The 26,448-nt window shown below is 35.0% G+C and overlaps 2 protein-coding genes across 2 annotated transcripts in view; one reads left to right on the forward strand and one right to left on the reverse strand.

The window, feature by feature from the left end:
- The window catches only part of LOC127446978 (neuroligin-4, X-linked-like), a 760,753-nt gene that overhangs the window by 423,132 nt on the left and 311,173 nt on the right, over positions 1-26,448 (forward strand). The window lies entirely within an intron of this gene.
- LOC127446977 (E3 ubiquitin-protein ligase SH3RF3-like) overlaps positions 5,147-26,448 on the reverse strand; it is a 218,324-nt gene continuing 197,022 nt past the window's right edge. The window contains exons 7-10 of the mRNA XM_051708392.1: positions 22,299-22,552; positions 18,205-18,557; positions 12,349-12,707; positions 5,147-5,595 (exon numbers count right to left, since the gene is read on the reverse strand). Of these exons, the coding sequence (XP_051564352.1) occupies positions 5,427-5,595; positions 12,349-12,707; positions 18,205-18,557; positions 22,299-22,552 (1,135 nt within the window). The 3' untranslated portion in view covers positions 5,147-5,426. The remainder of the gene's footprint in view (positions 5,596-12,348; positions 12,708-18,204; positions 18,558-22,298; positions 22,553-26,448) is intronic.

Raw genomic sequence — 26,448 nt, forward strand, 5'->3', positions numbered from 1 at the left:
ATATTGTCTATTGTTAAGTTATGATACAAAATGAATTACTAATGTAAACAAATCAAACCTTACAGTAAAGTGTTACCAATGTATTTATATCAGAGAATAAACAGGCAAAATGAGTCCAAAAATTACGATATAATTGTTTTATAGCTAAAGTTGTGTGACTGTGAATTGCACTTCATTAAATTCCCCCTCTTGTCATTCTAATTCAACATCCTGTGGGGCGTGTCCAATTCAACTAAATTTAAATTCACACTGATGACCTGAAAGGAGCATGCTAAAAATAATAGTGTAGACAGAACACAAGAACACGTCCTGTGTGAACGGCCTCTGAGCACTCTGATATTGTTTCGTATGAACACACAGTAGTTACTGTATGTTGGAATGTTTCCATGTGTTTGTGTGAGTTTGTGCTTCACAATCTTCTGTGCGTCTGACGACTCGATGATGCTGGCTGGTAAATTTACACTGTAAGATTTCCTGAATGTTTGGCCACGTGCTGCTGATGAAGAGTGCGTGTGATGGAGATCTGACTCCAAACAAGAAAAACACTTAAAGCCCAAAACACACTTGACACAAGTAGAGTACTTACGCAATCGCAAATGCATGAACGCAAACGCAACTCCTCTAGCTCAGCAAGCTCTATTTCACACACTGTCGCATTTGGAAATGTCTGTACTATTGTCCCCTTGGGTACTGATGTTTGTTACCGCCACAGTAACGTGAGAACTCACCTAACATATATAGAAGAATCACAACCTTGCAATGCGCTGGCAGCATTTGCGTCTGCGTTTACATTAAATATGTGTCTGGGCTTTGACGCATTCAGCACGTGTGAATTAATAAAACTCCTTGAATAAAAATACTGAAATCTCTGTGGAGCTCAAAAGCACTGTAGAGTTTCAAAACAAAGACATTTGAAGTTGTGAGAGAAGAAAGCGCTTCAGTAAGTCAGTACACCTGCATGCACATACAGTATTCTTGAAGAAATACAGAACTGTCATATAAAATGGATAAAAAGAGTTTGTGCTTTCACATGTAGATTTGTTTCAATGTAACACCTCTGTAAACGTATGTTTTCATTATGAACCGCCTTAATAGGGTGAATCTCATGAAAACACGTCCAGGTCGTATTTCACCCAAAAATCAAAAGGAAAAAAATAAGAAATATATCAAATATATTTTACATGAAGAAAATGAAGCATGTTCATGATTATTTTCATGACGATTTAACTCCTCAAATTCTCATTACTGTAATACAGTTGTGCTCAAAAGTTTGCACACCCTGGCAGAAATTGTGAAATTTTGGCATTGATTTTGAAAATATGACTGATCATGCAAAAAAACTGTCCTTTATTTAAGGATAGTGATCGTATGAAGCCATTTATTATCACATAATTGTTTGGCTCCTTTTTAAATCATAATGATAACAGAAATCACCCAAATGGCCCTGATCAAAAGTTTACACACCCTTGAATGTTTGGCCTTGTTACAGACACACAAGGTGACACACACAGGTTTAAATGGCAATTAAAGGTTAATTTCCCACACCTGTGGCTTTTTAAATTGCAATTAGTGTCTGTGTATAAATAGTCAATGAGTTTGTTAGCTCTCACGTGGATGCACTGAGCAGGCTAGATACTGAGCCATGGGGAGCAGAAAAGAACTGTCAAAAGACCTGCGTAACAAGGTAATGGAACTTTATAAAGATGGAAAAGGATATAAAAAGATATCCAAAGCCTTGAAAATGCCAGTCAGTACTGTTCAATCACTTATTAAGAAGTGGAAAATTCAGAGATCTCTTGATACCAAGCCAAGGTCAGGTAGACCAAGAAAGATTTCAGTCACAACTGCCAGAAGAATTGTTCAGGATACAAAGAAAAACCCACAGGTAACCTCAGGAGAAATACAGGCTGCTCTGGAAAAAGACGGTGTGATTGTTTCAAGGAGCACAATACGATGATACTTGAACAAAAATGAGCTGCATGGTCGAGTTGCCAGAAAGAAGCCTTTACTGCACCAATGCCACAAAAAAGCCCGGTTACAATATGCCCAACAACACCTTGACACGCCTCACAGCTTCTGGCACACTGTAATTTGGAGTGACGAGACCAAAATAGAGCTTTATGCTCACAACCATAAGCGCTATGTTTGGAGAGGGGTCAACAAGGCTTATAGTGAAAAGAATACCATCCCCACTGTGAAGCATGGTGGTGGCTCACTGATGTTTTGGGGGGTGTGAGCTCTAAAGACACGGGGAATCTTGTGAAAATTGATGGCAAGATGAATGCAGCATGTTATCAGAAAATACTGGCAGACAATTTGCATTCTTCTGCATGAAACGTTCTTGGACTTTCCAGCATGACAGTGACCCTAAACACAAGGCCAAGTTGACCCTCCAGTGGTTACAGCAGAAAAAGGTGAAGGTTCTGGAGTGGCCATCACAGTCTCCTGACCTTAATATCATCGAGCCACTCTGGGGAGATCTCAAACGTGCGGTTCATGCAAGACGACCAAAGACTTTGCATGACCTGGAGGCATTTTGCCAAGACAAATGGGCAGCTATACCACCTGCAAGAATTTGGGGCCTCATAGACAACTATTACAAAAGACTGCACGCTGTCATTGATGCTAAAGGGGGCAATACACAGTATTAAGAACTAAGGGTATGCAGACTTTTGAACAGGGGTCATTTCATTTTGTTCTTTGTTGACCTGTTTTGTTTTATGATTGTGCCATTCTGTTATAACCTACAGTTGAATATGAATCCCATAAGAAATAAAAGAAATGTGTTTTGCCTGCTCACTCATGTTTTCTTTAAAAATGGTACATATATTACCAATTCTCCAAGGGTATGCAAACTTTTGAACACAACTGTATATCTCAGATATTTTAACTTCTGAGTTTTATTATTCTCAAAGGTGACTCTCATTAGATTCTCATTACTGTTATACTATATATAAATATATATATATAGTATATACAGTACTGTGCAAAAGTTTTAGGCACATCAGATGTTTCACAAAAGCATTTGTCTTAAGATGGTTATTTATATCTTCAGCTTTAGTGTGTCAATAGGAAATATAAATGTTAGACTCACAAACATTACTTTTGCAAAAAGAAAAGATTAGAATAGAAGAACAGGGAGCCCTGCAACAGATGTCATAGAGCCCCCACAGACCCACTGAACATCGAGTCAGTCTGAGATTACATAAAGAGACAGAAGCAATTGAGACAGGCAAAATAGATAGAAGAACTGTGGGGAATTCTCCAGAAGCTTGAACATCCTACCTGCCAACAACCAAGACAAACTGTGTCCAGGTGTATCTAGGAGAATTGGGGCTGTTTTAAAGGCAAAGGTGGTCACACCGAATATTGATTTAGCTCTTTTATGTTCACTGGACTTTGTATGACATTAAGTGATAAATAAAAACTATTTATGGCATTATTTTTGAAGATATCCTCACTATGCAACATTTTTCACAAGTGCCTAAAACTTTTGCACAGTACTGTATATATATATATATATATATATATATATATATATATATATATATATATATATATATATATAGATAGATAGATAGATAGATAAAATCAATGCAAATATTTAATACAATTTTATATATATATATATATATATATATATATATATATATATATAATCAATTCTAAAATTATTTAAAATATAATTTATATACATATATAATCAATAATTATAAATAAAATAAATTTAATTAAATTTATATATATATATATATATATTTCTTTTTTTTTTTTAATAATCTAATAAAAGACTGTTCTTTTACTTTATGCAAAATATATATTTTTCTTTCTTTCTTGTGATTTTAGGGTGAAATATGAGCTAGAGATGTTTAATGAGATTCACCACTTTTACTCATTACATTCACCCAGTATAACATCCTTACTGTCATAATCATTCAGATCTGCTCATGATTAAAGTCTAGGGAAAAAAAAAAGACGTTGAACACTCGATCTCAGATCGTACACAGATGACGTGTGAGAGCAGCAGTTGGAATCATTTCCTGTCCACATTTCGAGCTTCAGTATGTGACCTTCATGATCTGATGCTGTTTGGGATGTTCAATGTAAACACGTTCTGAGTGACATGCAGGAAACTTCAAAGCTGCTTCACTCTGAGGGTCCAATCAGGTCGAGGAAACCTCATTTGACTTTCACACACTGGAGGGCGCTGAAGAATCACTTCTGTTTGGCAGTTTCCTCAGATGGAAGGCACGATAGAGCCGGTATCTGATCAGAGGTGAATGTTGTAAACTGTGCGAGATGTGTGTGATGTGTGCTTTGGTCCACTGAAAGGCTGCCAGTGTTGGTGCTGGAAACGGATAAGAAACTAAGACAGGAAGAGCCGTCTTTCTGACACGTAAAGTGATCAATCACAGTTTGTATTGTTTAAACATGTCGTTTAGGGGTGGGGTTATCTGAGATCTATCATATCATGATAATAAACTGGAGTTTAAAAATTCAGTTCAATAGAGAGCAGCAGTGACTGCCCACTTTTTCAGCTGTCTTGGTTCTGGAAGTGTTTTTCACATTCAGTTTTTTTCATAGACTTTTCATCAAATCCTCCATAAAAAGAGTTGTGAGTCATGAATCAAACCAACCAGCTCCGAGGTGAATCACAACAATACAAACTTTGATTTGAAGCAAAAAACTATTTAAAAATCAGATTAAAAGACAAAGACACAAGACTGTGTATTTAACATCTTTAATGAGGGAATGAACTACAGTCCCATGATGCATTGAGAATGATGTCATCAAATTAAAAATGATGGAAAAATATAAATGTATTTATTTAAACTTGTTGATTATAAGTATAGAAACAGTATATTTTAAGTTCATTGCAAAATATTCAGATATATATAAATATAAACAGTAAGTTGTTTGAGAGTGTAGGGAGAGCGACTTGATTGCATCATTGGAGTGGGCGGAGCTGCAGAGCTCTTTTCTGATTGGTGGATCTCTCTTCAGGATTATGGGTAGTGTAGTTCTTCACCAGGAATTCTGCTATTAAACATGATTTAATTATATATATATATATATATATATATATATATATATATATATATATATATATATATATATATAATTTAAGAGTCTGTTTTGCCGACTAAACACTAGCTGAACACCGGCACCGTTTCAGTGGAAAAGTAGTGTTTGTGTTTTGTGAGGCAGAATTTGGGAAAACCACAACACAAAGGGCTTTCCTAACAGATCTATGAGGAGAATGGCAGTAAATGTGCTTGTTTTTTGAGCAGCTAATGAATTAATTCAATCGTTTTTCTTTAAATGCACCCAAGTGACATCTTCGCCTCTGTTTGGATTTTTTGGACCATGAGATCTTTCAGGTGTGCGACTCCCCCGAGATGTGTTTGCTGGCTGATGTTCCTCACCTAAAAACTCTCCACGAAGCTGCTGGGAAAGAGTCCCGTTCGTCCGGTGCGCTGTAATGTTCCTTTAAACCAGCCGTCCTCTCGCTTCTTGTGCACAAACACGATGTCGCCCTCCTTCAGCTCGATCTCTGCTTCGCTCTGAGGCGGGTACGGCACCACCACGCGATACCTGACAGCAAGACAGCAGATTGAACAAATACAGAAATGCCATGAAAGGTGCATTTTTGTGTCTCTTTTTCCAGTGTTATTGTATTATGTGAGCGATGGCAGATGTTCTTGGTCATTGTGGGTTCATACACACAGTTTTAATGACACACAGTGACACACAGGAGGAGACGCATGATTACTCTATTTCTATGATGATTGAATGAAGAAACACAGAATCTTACATGTCTTTCTTCATGAGAAATAAGGGCTCGTGGGTTTAATCAGAGAGCCTTAAAATAACAAGTGAAAGTGAAGGATTTAGGACAGAAATATTGTAATATTGCATAATATAATATAATAAATTGAGGTCGGCTGGGATCCAAAAACAACAGTGTAAATGTACAATGCATGAAGACTAAAGTTGACTAAATAAGAGTGTCGTATTTTAAGTATTTGGAAATATTTTGATATTTAAAATAGTATTTTTATATGTCAATCTACCCCTGTGCAATATTTTTCAAGTTGTTAAAGCCTTAAAGGAAAATATTTATACCTACTTTATTATATGATTTCAAGTTAAATATGAATAAATGACGTCTTAAGAAGCATGATCATTTGTGTGACAAAAAATCGTCATAATCATGAAAGCCCTAAAAGAGACAGAAAGCAGGAGTTATTTTTAAATTGACACGGCATCTGAAAAATACAAAACTTATCGTGTAAAATACTGAAACAGCAGGAAAACGCGATGCCACGGCCGCTTATGTACAGTGACCAATATACGAATGAATTATAAATAAAGCATCCGTTTTTCATATTGCCGTTTTCATACTTATAGACAATATGCCGATGGTTTTTACCCTTTAAGTCATTTTTATTTGTATATCACTTTTCACAACACACATCGTTTCAAAGCAGCTTTACAGAAGATCATGCATTAACAGAAGATAAAACTAATATCTATAAAGTCTTTGAGTCATGATTGTGTAGTTTGATTATATATGATTTTAAATTGTGTATATAATTAAATAATAATTGTATTTATAACCCCAGTGAGCAAGCTGAAGGTGACTGTGGTAAGGAACACAAAACTTCATAAGATGTTGATTAATGGAGAAAAATAACTTTGGGAGAAACCAGACTCACTGTGGGGGTCAGTTCCCCTCTGAATAACATCATGAATATAATGACAATATTAGTTATTTATGTGCAGTGCAGGTTATTGATTAATTATTAAACTAAGTAAGTGTTAAGGGTCAGTGTTTAAACAGATTTTGTATGAACTGTAAGATTAATGACTAATGTCTTTGAAGTTCATCCTGGATTAACTGCAGAAGTTCACATAGATACAATGTCCTTTGTTAGTTGGCTGATGAAGAGTTTTGTTGGCAATTAATTGATAGTCTATATATTCCATTATAAGAGTGTAGTCCATCAATAGACAAAGGTGATGCAGGCCGAGATCAGTGAGGTGCATCGCAGTTCAACCAGCAGGTCATTTCAGTGAGGTCTATCCTAAATCCAAGGTTCAGTCAGTGGCATATGAAGTATCCCATGTCTTATGGTTGGAGTTGGCATCAGTTCATCCTCTGAAGTCCATCGTAAAAGACTGAAGTGATGTTTAAGCACTGAAGGTGTTTTTAAAGATTTCCTGTTTCAGTGGAATACCAAAAATTAAAGGCTTATAACTCGACAAAAAAACAAAACAAAAAACAAAAACAAGAAGGGCTGAGTGTTTGGTTTCATTGTAAAGAAAACTGTTAAATATTTTTTGTGATATAGATTATGATACACTCTGAGACTCTCAGCTTAAGAAACTGCTGAAAATTCACGAAAAAAAAAAATATGTACAAAAATGTACTTTTCTTATTTTTCTGATGTGACATTATATATCTGTGGGTGTAAATAAGGCTCAGAAAAACTGCTTTTGTTTTGTTCTCAATCATGTCAACTGTATCTGAGAAAAATGTTGTGTTGATACGACAAAGCAATCAAAAGTTATAGCATTACAAATATAATTTATCATAGTGTCCAAAAACATCTCCAAACAAATAAAACATAATAATTGTACATTAGAACTAATTACACATGCAAACACAACAATGACTAAAGGTTTGTATAGCATGCAGACATGATTTTAGTAATGAGATTTCACAGAATGAGTTTCATATAAGCAACACCAACATAATTGTGAAAGACATATACTTAACTATTACTTGCTATATTTCTGTCTGTGAGTAAAACAAATAGGCTGGTTGTATTATGCCAAATACATGACACAGACTCAATGATGACTCAAATGACACAGAATGAAACTCATTCTGTGAAATCTCATTACTAAAATCATGTCTGCATGCTATGCAAACCTTTAGTCATTGTTGTGTTTGCATGTGTAATTAGTTCTTATGTACAACTATTATGTTTTATTTGTTTGGAGAGGCTTTTGAACACTATGATAAATTATTTTTGTAATGCTATAAATTTTGATTGCTTTCTCGTATCAACACAAAATGTTTCTCAGATACAGTTGACATGATTGAGAACAAAACAAAAAGTTTTTCGCCACCTTATTTACACCCAGAGATATATCATGTCACATCAGAAAAATAAGAAAAAAGGTAAATTTTGGGGTGATTTTTAAGCAGTTTCTTAGGCTGAGAGTCTCAGAATATATCATAATCTATATCATTAAAAAATGCTAAAAGTATTCTTTACAATGATACCAAACACTTGACCTTTTTGTCGAGTTATAAGCCTTTAATTTTGGGTATACCACTGAAACAGGAAATCTTTAAAAACACCTTCAGAGCTTAAAGGGTAATTCACTTTGTTTTGTTCGGCACAAACACTCCTCCTTTCTATGTAAATTAGGCTTGTTATTGATAGTGCTTCTTTCACAAAACTGTTTTGCTAAATTGCTAATTGCAGAAAATGTTGCGCTATTACCTCCTGAGGAAAGCAGGCGGTAAACTGAATTTTATTTAAGAGAGATGTTAGTGTGCATTTTCTATCGATCACTGCAGCAGTAACTCATCAACAGATGATCAAATGACGTTGAGGAGATTTATAACCTCCAAATATCCAGATAAGCAGTGAAGTTGAGCGTGCTTTTGGCATGTTAAAGAAATGATTCATGTGTCTGGATCACATTAGTGAGTGATGCTGTACATGTCAGATCATCCTCCACTATACAGCGCTCAGAACCGGTCCGCAAGATCGAAACTGAACTGTGCAAATTGCGTTCAGCACAGATTTTGTGTCCACGTTTGCGCTGTTGCCTGATCTGTATAATTCCTGCATTAGTGAATCGACACTAAACCAGCACAGACAATGTGTGCAAACCGGCTTCACTTCATTCTTAGTAAATTCCCCCAAAAGTAATTAGGAAGTCGACCTAATATTGGATAACATTTGGTTAATTTCAGTTTGACTCTGCGTTAAGGCTGGGCGAAATGAAGTCAAGCCATTTTTATTTGTATAGCGAAAATGATGCTGTTATGTCTCTACTGTCTTAAAATATCTCTTACTGTCATTGGGCGGTTTTCTTGGCTGGGTATCACCAGCCACCTCCCTATACGATGCGTATTGCAATACACATACACATACTTGCAGAGATCGTGGAGTGATACAAGAAATAAGAAAGATGACTTACAATGCCCGGATATCACTTTATCACTGGATATGTGGTTGTTATTCAGAAATATCTGACCGCTAGATGGCACCATTGACCAATCAGATTCAAGTATTTCAAAGCCCCATGAAACAATACTTTTAATTTGCACCGATATGACATTTTTTGGCCAATACCGATCTTATGCCACTTCCTTTATTTTGTCATCAGATCACCGTTTTGCTCAGGAATTATGTTTTAAAAATGTACAAAGAGATATAAAAGGTCCAGAATGAACAGAAATCGCCAGAAAACATTGCAGATTTCCACAGAAATGTGTCATTCATAAAAGTTCAACACATTCTCTGGTTTATTTATGAAATATTTTGACTAATTTGATGATGCTTTTAAATACAATGAAACAGCAGTACTTTCAAATCCATTTAAAATGTGAAAAAGGCATAGGAAGCTATATATATATATATACACACATGTACACTGCCTGGCCAAAAGAAAAGTTGCCGTTTGGATTTAAATAAGCAGACACTTCAGAGTCTATGATTGGATCATTATTGCAGTGATTAATGTGTTTCAGCTGGCAACAATTCTTTTAACCCTAACTGATGCAGTGTGTAGCTTCTCATCTCTTAAACAACCACGTCAGAAGACGTATCCCGTGGTCATGGAAAAGATGTTACTGTGTTTCAGAAGGGGCAAATTATTGACCTGCATCAAGCAAAGAAAACAACTAAAGGCCGAAACATACTTCTTCCAAGTACGCCTACGCAGACGCGAGCACTTGGCCAATGCATGGCCTACGCGTGGTCCCTTTGCACATACATCACATGTGCTATTGTGTTGCTCTGGCGGTTACAAACCTCACACCACAAGGGGGCGATAGTGTTTTTTTTTTAGGCGCCACAAAACCGGATGTAGTGGAAACATGACAGATTTGAGGCGGATTAGTAATTAGTAAAGGCACAGTGATAACTTTTTAACTTTCTACCTAAAATACACAACTTTCATCATTAGATATGTATTCTTTATAACACTTCTTGATCTTTAACCCTACAGTCAATGCAAATAGTGTGTGTGTGTGTGTGTGTGTGTGTGTGTGTGGTACATTTACCTAACCTCAGGTTGCTCCAATGGGAGCACTGGATCTCTTTCAATAAAAGCATCTGCTAAATTTAGACCTGCACATGATTTAACTTTGTTTATGATTACAAACAGTATGTAGCAGATTGGGGGGGGCTCGGACAAATCGGTCCCGTAGTTGTTTCCATTTCCTCTTTACAGTTATCAGAATTTAGGGAAGCTGCAATTTCTTGCCAAGCATTTTCAATCTCTGTTTTATTCGACTGGAGAGGGGACGAGGGGTCGTAAATATGTTTGTTTAACTTGTTCGGCAAGACTCTCCTCAAATTGCTGCTCCACCATGACAGTTGTTGACTGAAAACAGAAAATCCGCTCTAGCCCCTTGCGGCAATGCAGAGAATGCAGCGCGTACTTGCATTGGGTTATGAATTGAGCGCTGACGCATTTCACTACGCAACGACACGTGGAATTGAGCTTGCGTAGCAAGGTGCGTCTGCGTTCACGTACTTGCGTGAAGTATGTTTGGGCCTTAAGTAGATTGCTGAAATCACTGAAACTGAGTTAAGAACTGTCCAACGCATTATTAAAACCTGGAAGGATAGTGGTGAACCGTCAGCTTTGCAGGAGAAATGTGGTCGGAAAAAAATATTGAATGATCGTGATCGGAGATCACTAAAACGCTTGGTGATGTCACACCGTAAAACATCGACAGTAGAACTCACGGCTATGTTGAATAGTGAAAGTAAGAGCATTTCCACACACACAATGTGATGAGAACTTACAGGATTGGGACTAAACAGCTGTGTGGACACAAGAAAGACACTTGTTAGTGAGGCAAATCGGAAAAAACAACTTCAGTTAGCAAGGGAGCATAAAGACTGGACTGTGGAGCGATGGAAAAAGGTCATGTGGTCTGATGAGTCCAGATTTACTCTATTCCAAAGCGATGGGCGCATCATCAGGGTAAGAAGGGAAGCGCATTGTGCCCACTGTACGAGCCTCTGGAGGCAGTGTTATGATCTGGGGTTGCTTCAATTGGTCAGGTCGAGGCTCAGCAACGTTATGTGGCAATAAAACGAAGTCAGCTGACTACCTGAATGCACTGAATGACCAGATCATCCCATCAGTGGATTTTTTCTTCCCTGACGGCACGGGCATATTCCAGGATGACAATGCCAATAGTCATCAGGCTCAAATTGTGAAAGAGTGGTTCAGGGAGCATGAGGAATAATTTTCACACATGAATTGGCCACCAAAGAGTCCTGACCATAACCCCACTGAAAGTGTTTGGGATGTGCTGGAGAAGACTTTACTAAGTGGTTCGGCCAAAAATGAATGCAACTCTGGATGGAAATAAATGTTGTGACATTACATAAGGTTGTCGAAACAATGCCACTGCTAATGCGTGCCGTAATCAAAACTAAAAACGGCCCAACGAAATATTAGAGTATGTGACCTTTTTTTTTTGGCCAGGCAGTGTATATATATATATATATATTATTTAATAATACAATTAAATAAAATATATCTTTATAAAAAAAATATGAAAATAAAATAATGTACAATGGAGTTAAAGACCCCCCCCCACCTTATTGAAAATGTGCTTTTTCTTGAAAAAAAAAAAAAAAAAAATATATATATATATATATATATATATATATATATATATATATATATACTGTATATATATTTTTTATTAATTTAATAAAAAATATAACAAATATTAGAAAAATAAAATGTATATAAATAAAAATATTAATAAAAAGTATTATTTTGTATATATACATAAATTCAAAAATAATGAAATATATTTATTATAGAGAGATACAAAAGCATTTATACTGTTCTAAAAATAAATCATTTCCATTGAACATGGATTGGATCTGTTGAACACATTACAGGACAAAATGTTAAAGAGAGCCACAATGAAAGATAAACAGAAGACAAAAAGAAAAAAAAATATTAAATAAATATCATAGCATGATGACTGATGTGAAAAATAAGGTAAGCAGGCAGGGTTACTGGTCGAATACTAGATCTATAAATAAGAGGCACGGCTCAGCTCACCTCTCTCTGGATAATGGCTTGGGTTCAGGTCTGATGGCGAGCGGCGATGACGAGCAGAGCTGACGTGCTGGTGGAGACACAGAGAAGTTCAGGTCCAGTGAGCCTGACTTCCTGTGGAGCGGCTCGATGCTCATGGCCCCCTGCATCTCGCTCTCAATGGGACACGACCCCGCCCGGCCGTGACCGCCTGCAGACCGCAGCTCTGGAGCCATTGCACCCTGAACGGAGGAGGAGACAGAGGGCTCGATGGCCGGGGAACGAGCGTCATGCGTCGGGGAGACGGACGGCAGCGAGCGGGATTTCTTTTTCGCTGCAGCACCAGAGAGAAGCTTCAGTAGACCACTGCTCTTCTTCTCCTTCTGTGAGAGACACAACAGAGAGAGAGACGGTTTGAGATAAAGGGGCGACACAGGCAGCACTAGCTGTGGGTTTAAAGCACTTTAAAGTGCCATTTTTATGGAATAAGACGGCATGCAAAGAACTCGGATTTCCACAGAATTGTGACATTTGTCATTCATAAAAGTTTGACACATTTGCTACTGTTTACTGGAATATTTATTAAATATTTTGGCTAATTTGATGATGCTTTCAAATACAATGAAACTGTAGTGTTTTCAGTAGTACTCTCTCTAAATCCATTCTGCAGAATTCAGCAGATTTTTTTCAGTGCAGAAAATTTGAAAAAAGGTCAGCAGATTATATCTGGGTCTAGAAAGAAGGTACAAAGGAGCTAAAGGCCCCCCTTATCAAAAATGTGGCTTTTCTGGTAAAAAATAAATAAATAAAATAAATAAATATATATTTAATACATTATAATATATTATTATTATTATTATTATAATTTATTATAATTATAATTAATATATATATATATATATATTATATATATATACAGTATATATTTTTTTTAATAATAAAATAAAATAATAACATATATTTATATAAATACAAATTCTAAATAAAATAAGGTACAATGGAATTAATGGCCACCCTTATCGAAAATGTGCCTTTTCTGGTCAATAATAAGAATAAAAATAAAATAAAAAGGTTAACTAATAAAATAAAACATTTGAAAATAAAATGAATTTATATAAATAAAAATATATATATTTTTTTACATTTTAATATATTCATAAATAAAAAAAATTATGAAATATATTTATGTATAATTTACAATAAAGTTCAAGGCTCCTCTTATCGAAAATGTGCTTTTTTTGGTCAATCAAAAAATTACAGTATTGTACAGTATTTTTTTAAATAATATAATAAAAATAATAAAATATAATATCATAATAAATAGTTTTAAATGAATAAAAAATAAACATAAAAATATACAATATTTGTAACACATGAATAAATAATAAAAATATTTTTATACAAGGTACAAAAATTTGCCTTTCCTGGTCAACCAAGATTTTGTTTTTTAAAGTAATATAATACAAATAATAAAAGTTAACAATAATAAAAAATATTTATATAAATAAAATATAATATTTTTAATATATAATAAAATTAAAATAACAACAAACCAAATTTTTCTAAAATATATATATATATATATATATATATATATATATATATATATATATATAAATATATATATATATATATATATATATATATATATATATATATATATATATATATATATAAATATATATTGTATTTAGACTTATCACATCATTTTCCCATATTCCACTATTCTTTAATTAAGGTTAGTACAGTCAAACATATCAAAAAAATAATGTACAAAAGAATTATGAGCAAGTCAAATATTTCTAAATTTAAAGATATGCTTGCCAGTAATTCATGGAAAGGGGAAAATTCTCAAAATAATCCATATGATATATATAGCTAAAAAATTGAATGCATTTTTTGTTAAAATTGGTTATGAATTAGTGCACAAAATTTCTGCTTGTCATGATAATATATTGGATTATAAACCAAGAAATGTTCCACTTATCTCTACTTTTGAGCCCCCTGATATCCAAGAAATAAGTGATATAATTGATGAACTAAAAACATCTTCAGCTGGTCATGACAATATTTCAGCATTCCTTGTCAGACAGGTGAAACAGTCAATACTGCACACACTTGCTCACATTTTTTCTATGTCTGTGAAAACAGGCCATACATTCATGTTTCATTCATTCATTCATAGTGACATGTAATATTACTATTGTTCAGGAGTCATTACAGGTGTATTCTATATCTCCTTTATAGGCACTCATACATGCTCATACACATACATACGCACACACATTTTATTGAAGACTGCACGCAGGTATGCGCGCACACACACACTATGAACATATGCATGCATACACATGCACATATATATACAGACATATACACATATGCATGTTATTTACTTATTTTTTGTTTATATATTGATATATTTGTATTTATTGTTGCTGTTATGGTACATATTCTGTTATATTTATTTTGTCATCATTGTGATATAGTCATATTATTTTCTGTATGTTAATTTTGTGTTCTCTATTAACATGATGAGATTTTAACATTAAATACATTTACAGGTATTTCTGCCTCTCCCTGCACTGTATATAAATTGTTATCTTTGCTATTTCATTTTATATCCACTTTTAAACTTTTTTTATACTTTTTAAATCATGCAAAATAAAAAAATCTAATCAAAATCAAACAGTCCTGCTGTGAGCGAAAGCAACGTTTACAGTGATAACCCCGTTCAACCTGTCTTTTCTGTACCGTCATTTAATTTTCGACTGTGTGTGTGTGTGTGTGTGTGTGACTCTGAGCCAATTAACAGTGCATAATAAAATTGCAGACATCTGTAAGACTGAGGTTCAGAGAGAAGCTGCTTAAATCAACAACACCTACAAACACACTCGTACTCCTCACATAATCTCACTGACTCAAACACAACAAATACATCTTAATATTGAGTCCAAAATACACTTTGTTACACCTGCCACAGTGAGAGATAATATAAATAAAATAAATAAATAAGAAATAAAATAAAAACAAAAATTATATATATATATATATATATATATATATATATATATATATATATATATATATATATATATATATAATAAAAAAAATAATATAAAAAAAACATTATATATATATATATTATTATTATTATTATTTTTTTCAGAAAATAAATATATATATATATATTCTGGTCAATCAAAAAAAATTATATATATATATACAATACCAGTCAAAAGTTTTGAAACACTCATTCTTTATTATAATTTTTTTTCACATTTTAGAATAATAGTAAAGTCATTAAAACTATGGAATAACATAAATGGAACTTTGGGAATTATGTTGTGACTAAACAAAATCCAAAATAAATCAAAACTGTGTTATATTTGAGCATCTTCAAAGTAGTCACCCTTTGTCTAGAATTTGCAGACATGTACTCTTGACATTTTCTCAACCAACTTCTTGAGGTATCACCCTGGGATGCTTTTTAAACAGTATTGAAGGAGTTCCCATCTATGTTGGGCACTTATTGGCTGCTTTTCTTTATTATTTGGTCCAAGTCATCAATTTCAAAAACTTTTTTTTTTATTAAATTTTAGTTTTATAATGAAATAAATTAATATGGTGGCCCAATTATATTTTTGTCTACAAAACTAATTTCAAACATTTAATCATACGCCTTCAGATCAAAAGATTTTTAAGATCATGAGAAACATTTCAGTCAAGTGTTTCAAAACGTTTGACTGGTAGTGTATATATACATATATATATATATATATATATATATATATATATATATATATATATATATATATATATATATATATAATAAAAAATATTTATTACATTTATTTAATATATATATATATATATATATATTAATAAAAAATATTTATTACATTTATTTAATATATATATATATATATATATATATATATATATATATATATATATATATATATATATATATATATATTATTTTCCTGGTCAATCGAAAAAAAAAATTCTAGTAGTGCAAAGTTTATAAATTGCAACTCTGCTGTCATTGTCACCCAATTCAAACTCATTTCACACAAGAGGTATTTTCTTTCACACACAGCACGAGTTGTAGGCTAATTGTCCAGTGCATTTTTCCTCTCTCTTTTGACAGGAAATAACCGGCCCGGACAATTGGCTAAAATATATAATATAATAATAAAATATATTTACATGTATATTAACACAAAATATAAATAAAAACATATAATTTTTAATATATAAAAATAAAAATAGTCAAATATATTTATAAATAAGCTACAATGGCAATAAAAGGCCGCCTTACAAAAATGTTTTGATTTTTCTGTTCAATCAGAAAAAAAAAATATTTTAAATAATAAAAAAATAATAAAATATAAACAAAACATATTATAAAAATATATTTTTTTTAAATGCAGTATATATATATATATATATATATATATATATATATATATATATACATTGATATATTATAAATAATATACATATAACAGGTCTCAGTTATAAACAAACACTCACATTAACAGAAATAATCGGCCCCGGTTTTGAAAAGATAATTGATTTTATCAGCCAGTTCCGATGATTGGCCGATACATTGTTGCATCTCTACACAGTTCATATAAATACCCAGACACTTTCACTCATATAAACATTTTCAAAAAGTTTCATATCTATGTTACAGTTTTTATCAACTACCCATGAAAATGTTTTGTTATATTAATATTATACTCAATTTAATGCATTGATTGCACAATGTCACTGTAGTAATGATCATAATCATTAGATTTCTGCAATCACATGTTGTTAATAATTGTTCATATCTGCATCTGTATCACAGTGTTTAATGTGTCTGGCACCAACCGTCAAAACACGCGACAGAGACGTGACTGTGTGATCGAGACGATGAAAACAGCGTCAGTGACACAAACTGAATCACGCTGTAATATGGCCCGACACAATGTAACGGACGTTACACAGGACTAAATACCCCACAGTGAACTCCTCTGTTGTTTTATCTGTTATCAAACACTTCAATATTCCATAGAATTCTATTCTAAGCCTCTAATAATCTATTGATGTGTTTTCTTTTGGTCTAGTACCTCTGCTGAAACAGTGCATCGAATATGTGCTCAAAACTTACAGCAGCTTCAAATGTAGGAACATACGGTTATGATATCTTGTGCATTATTTACTATACCTTTGTTTTTGATGTTGATTTGATTTTATATTTAACAGGCATAGTGGTTCAGATTGAAAATGTAATTCATTTAATTGATTCAACTTAAGAACTTTACATAAATGGATGAAAAGCAGTGTGTTGTTTTATGGAAAGAAAACAAATATGCTCTCATAGAGATAAAAAATAAATAAATGCTGCTCAAAATAAATTTCAAATTTCAGAGCTCACTGTAAATCACATGTAACCACACTGAAGATATTTAATGGGACATTAATTCATTACATAATAATTATAATAAGTATTATTCATAAATTATTATACTAAATAATTAAATAAATTATGTTAAATTAAAATATAAATTAAAATGCATTTTATTTTAATTTATTTTAATTAAATAAATAAATTATTATTGAATATATTAAATATATTATATATTACAATATATAAAATTATCAGAATATATTATAAAAAAAGGAGTATTTATCTGACACAGAATTTACACTACATAGAAATAATAAATGTAAAATGACAGAGGGGGAACAGAGACTGACTGATGACCCATATGAATCAGCAAATCCATTTTTTTTAACCGTTGAAATGAACTGCCTGAACGAATCAAATGAATCAAGCACCGTCACTAATGGTCTCAGTTTCTGCAGTTACAATATCAAAACACTCACCTTTTCTACCTTCTTTTCGTCGAGTTTAGGGAGGCTTGCGACTGCACCCTGCGCATGTGCAGGTGAGGAGGGCTGCAGCGGGCAGACGGACGGGTCTCCTCCATTCAAATGAGCTGCGGTGACATTCGGCGGGGTGATGGCAGCCGCGGCGGAGCTGAGCGGTATGAGTGCCCGTACTGACGCTGGAGAAAGTGACCCAGACTGCAGGGAAGAATGTGTCTGAGGAACCGCCACCATCGAGAGGGGCCGTCCTGCCGCGGGGCCCGGGGAGCGCGAGGGACTGGCGTGCGGTCTGAGGGGCGTGATGGATGCGGTGGGGCGTTCAGGGCTGCTGCTCGCCGGAGGACTGTGAACTGAAACACAGAGACAGACAGTTTATTATCACACACTTCTTTATTTACTGGTAGAGAAACAATCTCACTTTTGTTTCTGTTCCATCAGTCCATGTTGAGAAACTGAAAAACTATTTTGAACTTGATAGAAATACATCAGAGATTCATCTGTTTACACTATAGTAGAGAACATATCATATAGATGTCATTATTTTATATATTTATATATATATATATATATATATATATATTTTTGCAGTAATCAGTGGCGATAGCTGTTTTGTATTAGTTTTCAGCAAAAATGGTTAGCAGATCGTTTTTACCTGCAGGCAGCGTTGAAGGGTTCTAGAGTATGACCACAAAATCACTGACACCGAGTGAGGATTTACCATATACAGTATATCCATCATAATTAACAATATTCATCCATATATTGATATATATTCATCACTTTAACCCTTTAATCTCTGAAGGTATTTAAAGATTTCCTGTTTCAGTGGCATACCCAAAATTAAAGGCTTATAATCTGATTTGACATGATATATCTCTGGGTGTAAATAAGGTGACTCAGGAAAACTGCTTTTGTTTTGTTCTCAATCATGTCAACTGTATCTGAGAAAAATGTTGTGTTTATACGACAAAGCAATCAAAAGTTATAGCATTACAAATATAATTTATCATAGTGTCCAAAAACGTCTCCAAACAAGTAAAACATAATAATTGTACATAAGAACTAATTACACATGCAAACACAATAATGACTAAAGGTTTGTATAGCATGCAGACATGATTTTAGTAATGAGATTTCACAGAATGAGTTTCATTCTGTGTCATTTGAGTCATCATTGAGTCTGTGTCATGTATTTGGCGCCATCTCCTGGTGGTCATATGTAACATTGTGCTTCATGTGGATTATCTAATGATCAATGCATCTGATTATCTTGTGTGTGGGCTCGTTTGAAAAATAATCACCTCCTCTAAGTAATGATATGTGATATTCGTGAAGTTATAAGAAAAAACACTGCATATAAGCAACACCAACGTCACCTGGTGAATATATAAGCTACATATATAAAATTACTTGAGTTTTTTTTTATTTTGACTTACGGCGGCCTTAGAAAAAGATTTTAAAAAATCAGTGTACCAGATATTTTATGATAAGTGATCGCTGATGATCTACTTTTTATAAATTACTGCTCATATTTGCTCCATGACAATGTTTACTTTATAGTGTTTATATTGTAATACTTCAAAACAAGAGTCCCCGCTGTATTTCGGGCTTGTTTATCGTTAAAAGTCCCTCATTATGCACCAAATATTATCGGGGGGGTTTCCTGGTTATAAATGGGATTTTAGTTGCACAATAAACTGCATCTGGGATTTCAATGTATTTGGACTCTTGTTGCCTCTATGTATGTCTGTGCCTGTCACAGTAAGGAAAGACTAAGAACATTTTTTAACACATGCAATATATTGATTTTAATAACGATCGTCCAATTAATTGGTTATCGGCTTTCTTCCACCACTTTAGTTATCGGTTTCTGCAAAATCTCTTCCGACTGTCCAATCAATGCTGAAAACACAAATCCTTCTCTTTTTCATACAAGTTTATAGTGACTGCATCTGTCAAGATCCAAATGACAAACACTATGAAAGTATCATTAAAGAAGTCCATTCAGCTCGCTATATTCCAAGTCTTCTGAAGTCATAGGATAGTCTTTACCTCCAACATAGCTTTTGAATTTAATTTGCACGTACAGATATTTAAAGTTGGTGTGGGGAATTCAATTATGGTTTCATTGATGTCAAACCTAGTAACATGCATCTTGACGTGCAACTGTTTCTCCCTTTGTGTTCCACTGATAAAGAAAGTCAAACAGGTTTGGAATGACATGAGGGTGAGTAAATGATGACAGAATGTTTATTTTGGGGTGAACTATAGCTTTGTCAGCCCAGGTACTACTACCATGTTGAAACACAGATCATATGATAAAAACAAACTACTGAAGAGCCCATATCAGTAACCATCATAACTTCTGAGATTGTGTCCTTCATTTCAACACTGGCTGAGCGTTCGGCTGGACAATCTCACTGCTCAATGAGCTTTGCGCTGTTCTTCAAAGTTCAAGAACTGACGAGAATGCAACCCAGCAATTACTGGCAGCGCAGGGCGGCTAGGCATTCATTACAACAGACATCGCATCTGAGCTGTAAAATGCTTTAACAAGCTCTTTTACCAGGCTAATATGTCTTTCACCAACACACCGTCGCTGCCAATCTGTCTGTAATAGATTACAGAGCACGTCACATTAACACGCCTCATTGCCACAACGCTGACACACACTTATAAAAGAGTTGAACACAACTGTGTGCAATCTGAGATATTAATGTATACGTATACAACCAATAAAAAACATGACAACTCTGCAAAACACGTCTCAGACAAAATCTCACAGGCATTTAAATCAGCAATATAATAATAACTATAATATTTCCATCATTCTCAAATAAACTCATTAAGGGCTCATATCATGAGGAATCACATTTCTTTTTATCTCTGTAGAAAAAAAGTGAATCGTACTATGAAAACATACCATAACCTATACAATTAAAAACTTCCTGCATTTATTGAAACTAAACTGCAAAAATAACTCGATCTGAATTACTTCTGACATCAGCAAACCGAAACGTCAACACAGAACTGCTCACATTTACACATCAATCACAACTATAGAGTCAACAATCTGGTTCCAGAAGTAAAAATCCCATTCATACTATAAATCGTTATTAAAGGTTCAGTATAAAGACATCATAACAGTCATCCATATGACAAGTGCACTATACTCAAAGCTTTCTGGGCATAACTTGAGGGCAGTAAGTAATTTAGTGTATTTTCTTTTTGCTAGCCAGCTGACACAGTCATGTCATTTTACAGATACATGAAAAGAAATTCAAATTCTATTCGTCTTTTCTTTGAGACAGCACAAAAAAGAGACGAAAGATGACTGGTGAATTTCTAGCAATGCAGACTCAGTGTTTGTCTTGTACTGTGTGAACTTAAAAATTACATGTGTCTTTTAAAAACAAAAATTATCAAATTGTGGGCCTTTATCGCATTTCAAGCCTTTATTCAGAAAATTATTGCATTCAGCACCTTTACTATATTAATGGACCAAAGAGGACCATTATATTTGTGACCTCAACACCTGCGACCCCCCCCCCCACCAAATGGTTTGTCCCACCCCCCCAATGTTCAAGACATGGGTACGGTCTTGCCACAAGCAACCAATCTGAAAGAAATCCTTCATGCAGTTTATTGTGCAACCAAAATAACAATAAAAAAAGACTTTGTGCATAACAAGGGACTTTTAACTAAAGAAGCCCAAAAGACACAAGGGACTCTTATTTTTTTAATTATCTACAACATATAACAATATAAACACTATGAAGGAAACACTATCATATAACAAATATATGCAGTAATTCATCAACAGTAGATTAGTGATTGCTTATTGTTCAATTCTGCAGCGTTTTCACTTTGAAGCATGCAGTGCACGCAGACAATATATTCAATTAAATCTCAGACTTTTGCATTTTAATATTCACATTAGGCCAGTCTTTTTGTCCCCAAATTTAATACCTCTTTAAATGATAATTAAGATTTTTATGGCCTTAAACTTAGAAAACTGAACATTTTTATAACATGACTTTATAAGGTCCCGCGGGAACACCGAGTTTAGTTTTCAGTTGTCTGTGACTCACCTAACTGCATGGCGGAGCGTGCTTGATTGACAGTTTGCTGACTGGACAGGCGCAGACAGTTCTTCAGGTGGACGGCTGCATGCTGCAGCTGCGGTGAGGACGGGCTGGGCAGCGGCGTGCTGGATCGAGATGCAGATGCCAACAAAACGGGACTCGAGGGCCCCGTGGAGCCCGGAGATCCAGAGTTCACCTTAGACGCCTGAGCCGCTCCTGAAAGACATGCACGCGTCTGCCCGACTGCAAACGGAGCCCTGCTGAGACACATTCATAAAACACACAGACACATCTGCATCATTGACATGCTCTGCACGGTAATGCAATTGTAAGCTGTGTTGAGAAACCACATAAGAGCCATATTTAAAAGTACCACTCCAGACGGGACACACACCAGAGACTATTTATTGACCGCGCCACATTATATCTAACAGCCTTTAGATTCGCATCGACTGCAATCAAGAGAGAAGAGTTACATACAGAAGGAATCTGCGCATGCAGAACTACACAGAACTGGAAACACTTATATTGTGTGAACAGCCCCTTACTGCACTTACTGTGTCTAACATTTTAAAGCATAAGGACACACGTTTCCTTGGCCTAAATAACAGATTTTAATTGAGAGTTCTGTGCAGTATCAAGCACAGTGGAGCTGATAAACATGGCAGCCTTCAAAGAAAGAGGAGGGACGAGTGTTTAAAGCGCTGAATTCCTCACATCATCTCTAGCTGTGCTTGTCACACAGAAGCTGAAATTACACTCATCCGCTCTAAATGAAACACATCACATTTTTACCCAAACCCACCTCATGCAGACTCCACCTGAGAGACAATGCATCCCTGCATCTCAGAGCTTTAATGTGTTTACAGACACTAACACAACCCCACCTGTCTCTAAACACGCAAACACTCTCTGGAGGAACCGCACCTCGTCTAACACTCATTATCTTCAGCCGAGTGTGTTTGCACATTTCCAAAACGTTCCTGGAATCAGAGCACTGCCAATGACAGTTTCCAGAGCGTTCCACAGCTGAGACTCGCTCATCTAAAATTATACTGGGAAATTTAAAGCTCAGAAAATCACAGATTATTTATATATTTCAGGTGTTCTGAAACACCAGGAGGCAAAGAATCATCAAACATGTGATGACACTGAAAAACATAATCTCATAATCTTTACTTACCTAACCCTAACCCTACAGATTTACTTTCAATGGACTATTTTAGTATAGCAAAATAATTTCACATTTAATGTTAGTATTGCAACAACTGTGTGTGTGTATATTTAATTAATACAAATCCCATCTGCCGCTTCTAGTGTAGACAGTTCAGTTATACATTACTTGGCAGAATTAATATTATTAATCCACATGAACTATTTACTGAACATTGGCTTATCATATAGCTGTTACTGCAGTTTTATAAAAGCAATGTGCCACTCAGGGTCACTTCACATTGTGCCTAAGAATATTCTTTACCCATGGTAAAATCACTGTAATGCACAGCCACTTGTTCCCTAGTGTTTTTGTACATCACAAGGGTTGGGAGCCAAGATACGGTTCTTATTTGGAACTGGTTCCACTTTAAAAAACAAAATACTGGAAGCTGTGCAAAAAACACAGTGTGACCAGTGTAGTCCGATTCCTGAACGAATGATTCTTCTAGTTGGTTCTTTTGAATCTACAGCGTATGACATATAGAGCAACCAGTGTAGTCTGATTCCCGAATGAATGACTCTTATGATCCGGTTCTTTTGAATCTACAGTGTATAACATACAGAGCGACCAGTGTTGTCTGATTCCAGAATGAATGACTCTTATGATCCGGTTCTTTTGAATCTACAGCGTATAACATACAGAGCGACCAGTGTTGTCTGATTCCCAAATGAATGACTCTTATGATCCGGTTCTTTTGAATCTACAGCGTATAACATACAGAGCGACCAGTGTAGTCTGATTCCCAAATGAATGACTCTTATGATCCGGTTCTTTTGAATCTACAGCGTATAACATACAGAGCGACCAGTGTTGTCTGATTCCCAAATGAATGACTCTTATGATCCGGTTCTTTTGAATCTACAGCGTATAACATACAGAGCGACCAGTGTAGTCTGATTCCCAAATGAATGACTCTTATGATCCGGTTCTTTTGAATCTACAGCGTATAACATACAGAGCGACCAGTGTAGTCTGATTCCCAAACAAATGACTCTTATGATCCGGTTCTTTTGAATCTACAGCGTATAATATACAGAGCGACCAGTGTAGTCTGATTCCCAAACAAATGACTCTTATGATCCGGTTCTTTTGAATCTACAGCGTATAATATACAGAGCGACCAGTGTAGTCTGATTCCCGAATGAATGACTCTTATGATCAGGTTCTTTTGAATCTACAGCGTATAACATACAGAGCGACCAGTGTAGTCTGATTCCCGAATGAATGACTCTTATGATCCGGTTCTTTTGAATCTACAGCGTATAACATACAGAGCGACCAGTGTAGTCTGATTCCCAAATAAATGACTCTTATGATCCGGTTCTTTTGAATCTACAGCGTATGACATATAGAGCGACCAGTGTAGTCTGATTCCCAAATGAATGACTCTTATGATCCGGTTCTTTTGAATCTACAGCGTATGACATATTGAGCGACCAGTGTAGTCTGATTCCCAAATAAATGACTCTTATGATCCGGTTCTTTTGAATCTACAGCGTATAATATACAGAGCGACCAGTGTAGTCTGATTCCCAAACAAATGACTCTTATGATCCGGTTCTTTTGAATCTACAGTGTATAACATATAGAGCAACCAGTGTTGTCTGATTCCCGAATGAATGACTCTTATGATCCGGTTCTTTTGAATCTACAGTGTATAACATATAGAGCGACCAGTGTAGTCTGATTCCCGAATGAATGACTCTTATGATCAGGTTCTTTTGAATCTACAGCGTATAACATACAGAGCGACCAGTGTAGTCTGATTCCCGAATGAATGACTCTTATGATCCGGTTCTTTTGAATCTACAGCGTATAACATACAGAGCGACCAGTGTAGTCTGATTCCCAAATGAATGACTCTTATGATCCGGTTCTTTTGAATCTACAGCGTATGACATATTGAGCGACCAGTGTAGTCTGATTCCCAAATAAATGACTCTTATGATCCGGTTCTTTTGAATCTACAGCGTATAATATACAGAGCGACCAGTGTAGTCTGATTCCCAAACAAATGACTCTTATGATCCGGTTCTTTTGAATCTACAGTGTATAACATATAGAGCAACCAGTGTTGTCTGATTCCCGAATGAATGACTCTTATGATCTGGTTCTTTTGAATCTACAGCGTATAACATACAGAGCGACCAGTGTAGTCTGATTCCCAAATGAATGACTCTTATGATCCGGTTCTTTTGAATCTACAGCGTATGACATATTGAGCGACCAGTGTAGTCTGATTCCCAAATAAATGACTCTTATGATCCGGTTCTTTTGAATCTACAGCGTATAATATACAGAGCGACCAGTGTAGTCTGATTCCCAAACAAATGACTCTTATGATCCGGTTCTTTTGAATCTACAGTGTATAACATATAGAGCAACCAGTGTTGTCTGATTCCCGAATGAATGACTCTTATGATCCGGTTCTTTTGAATCTACAGCGTATGACATATTGAGCGACCAGTGTAGTCTGATTCCCAAACAAATGACTCTTATGATCCGGTTCTTTTGAATCTACAGCGTATAACATATAGAGCGACCAGTGTAGTCTGATTCCCGAATGAATGACTCTTATGATCCGGTTCTTTTGAATCTACAGTGTATAACATATAGAGCAACCAGTGTTGTCTGATTCCCGAATGAATGACTCTTATGATCCGGTTCTTTTGAATCTACAGCGTATGACATATTGAGCGACCAGTGTAGTCTGATTCCCAAACAAATGACTCTTATGATCCGGTTCTTTTGAATCTACAGCGTATAACATATAGAGCGACCAGTGTAGTCTGATTCCCGAATGAATGACTCTTATGATCCGGTTCTTTTGAATCTACAGCGTATGACATATTGAGCGACCAGTGTAGTCTGATTCCCAAACAAATGACTCTTATGATCCGGTTCTTTTGAATCTACAGCGTATAACATATAGAGCGACCA

This window comes from Myxocyprinus asiaticus, chromosome 10 (genome assembly GCF_019703515.2).
Source record: "Myxocyprinus asiaticus isolate MX2 ecotype Aquarium Trade chromosome 10, UBuf_Myxa_2, whole genome shotgun sequence".
NCBI lineage: Eukaryota > Metazoa > Chordata > Actinopteri > Cypriniformes > Catostomidae > Myxocyprinus > Myxocyprinus asiaticus.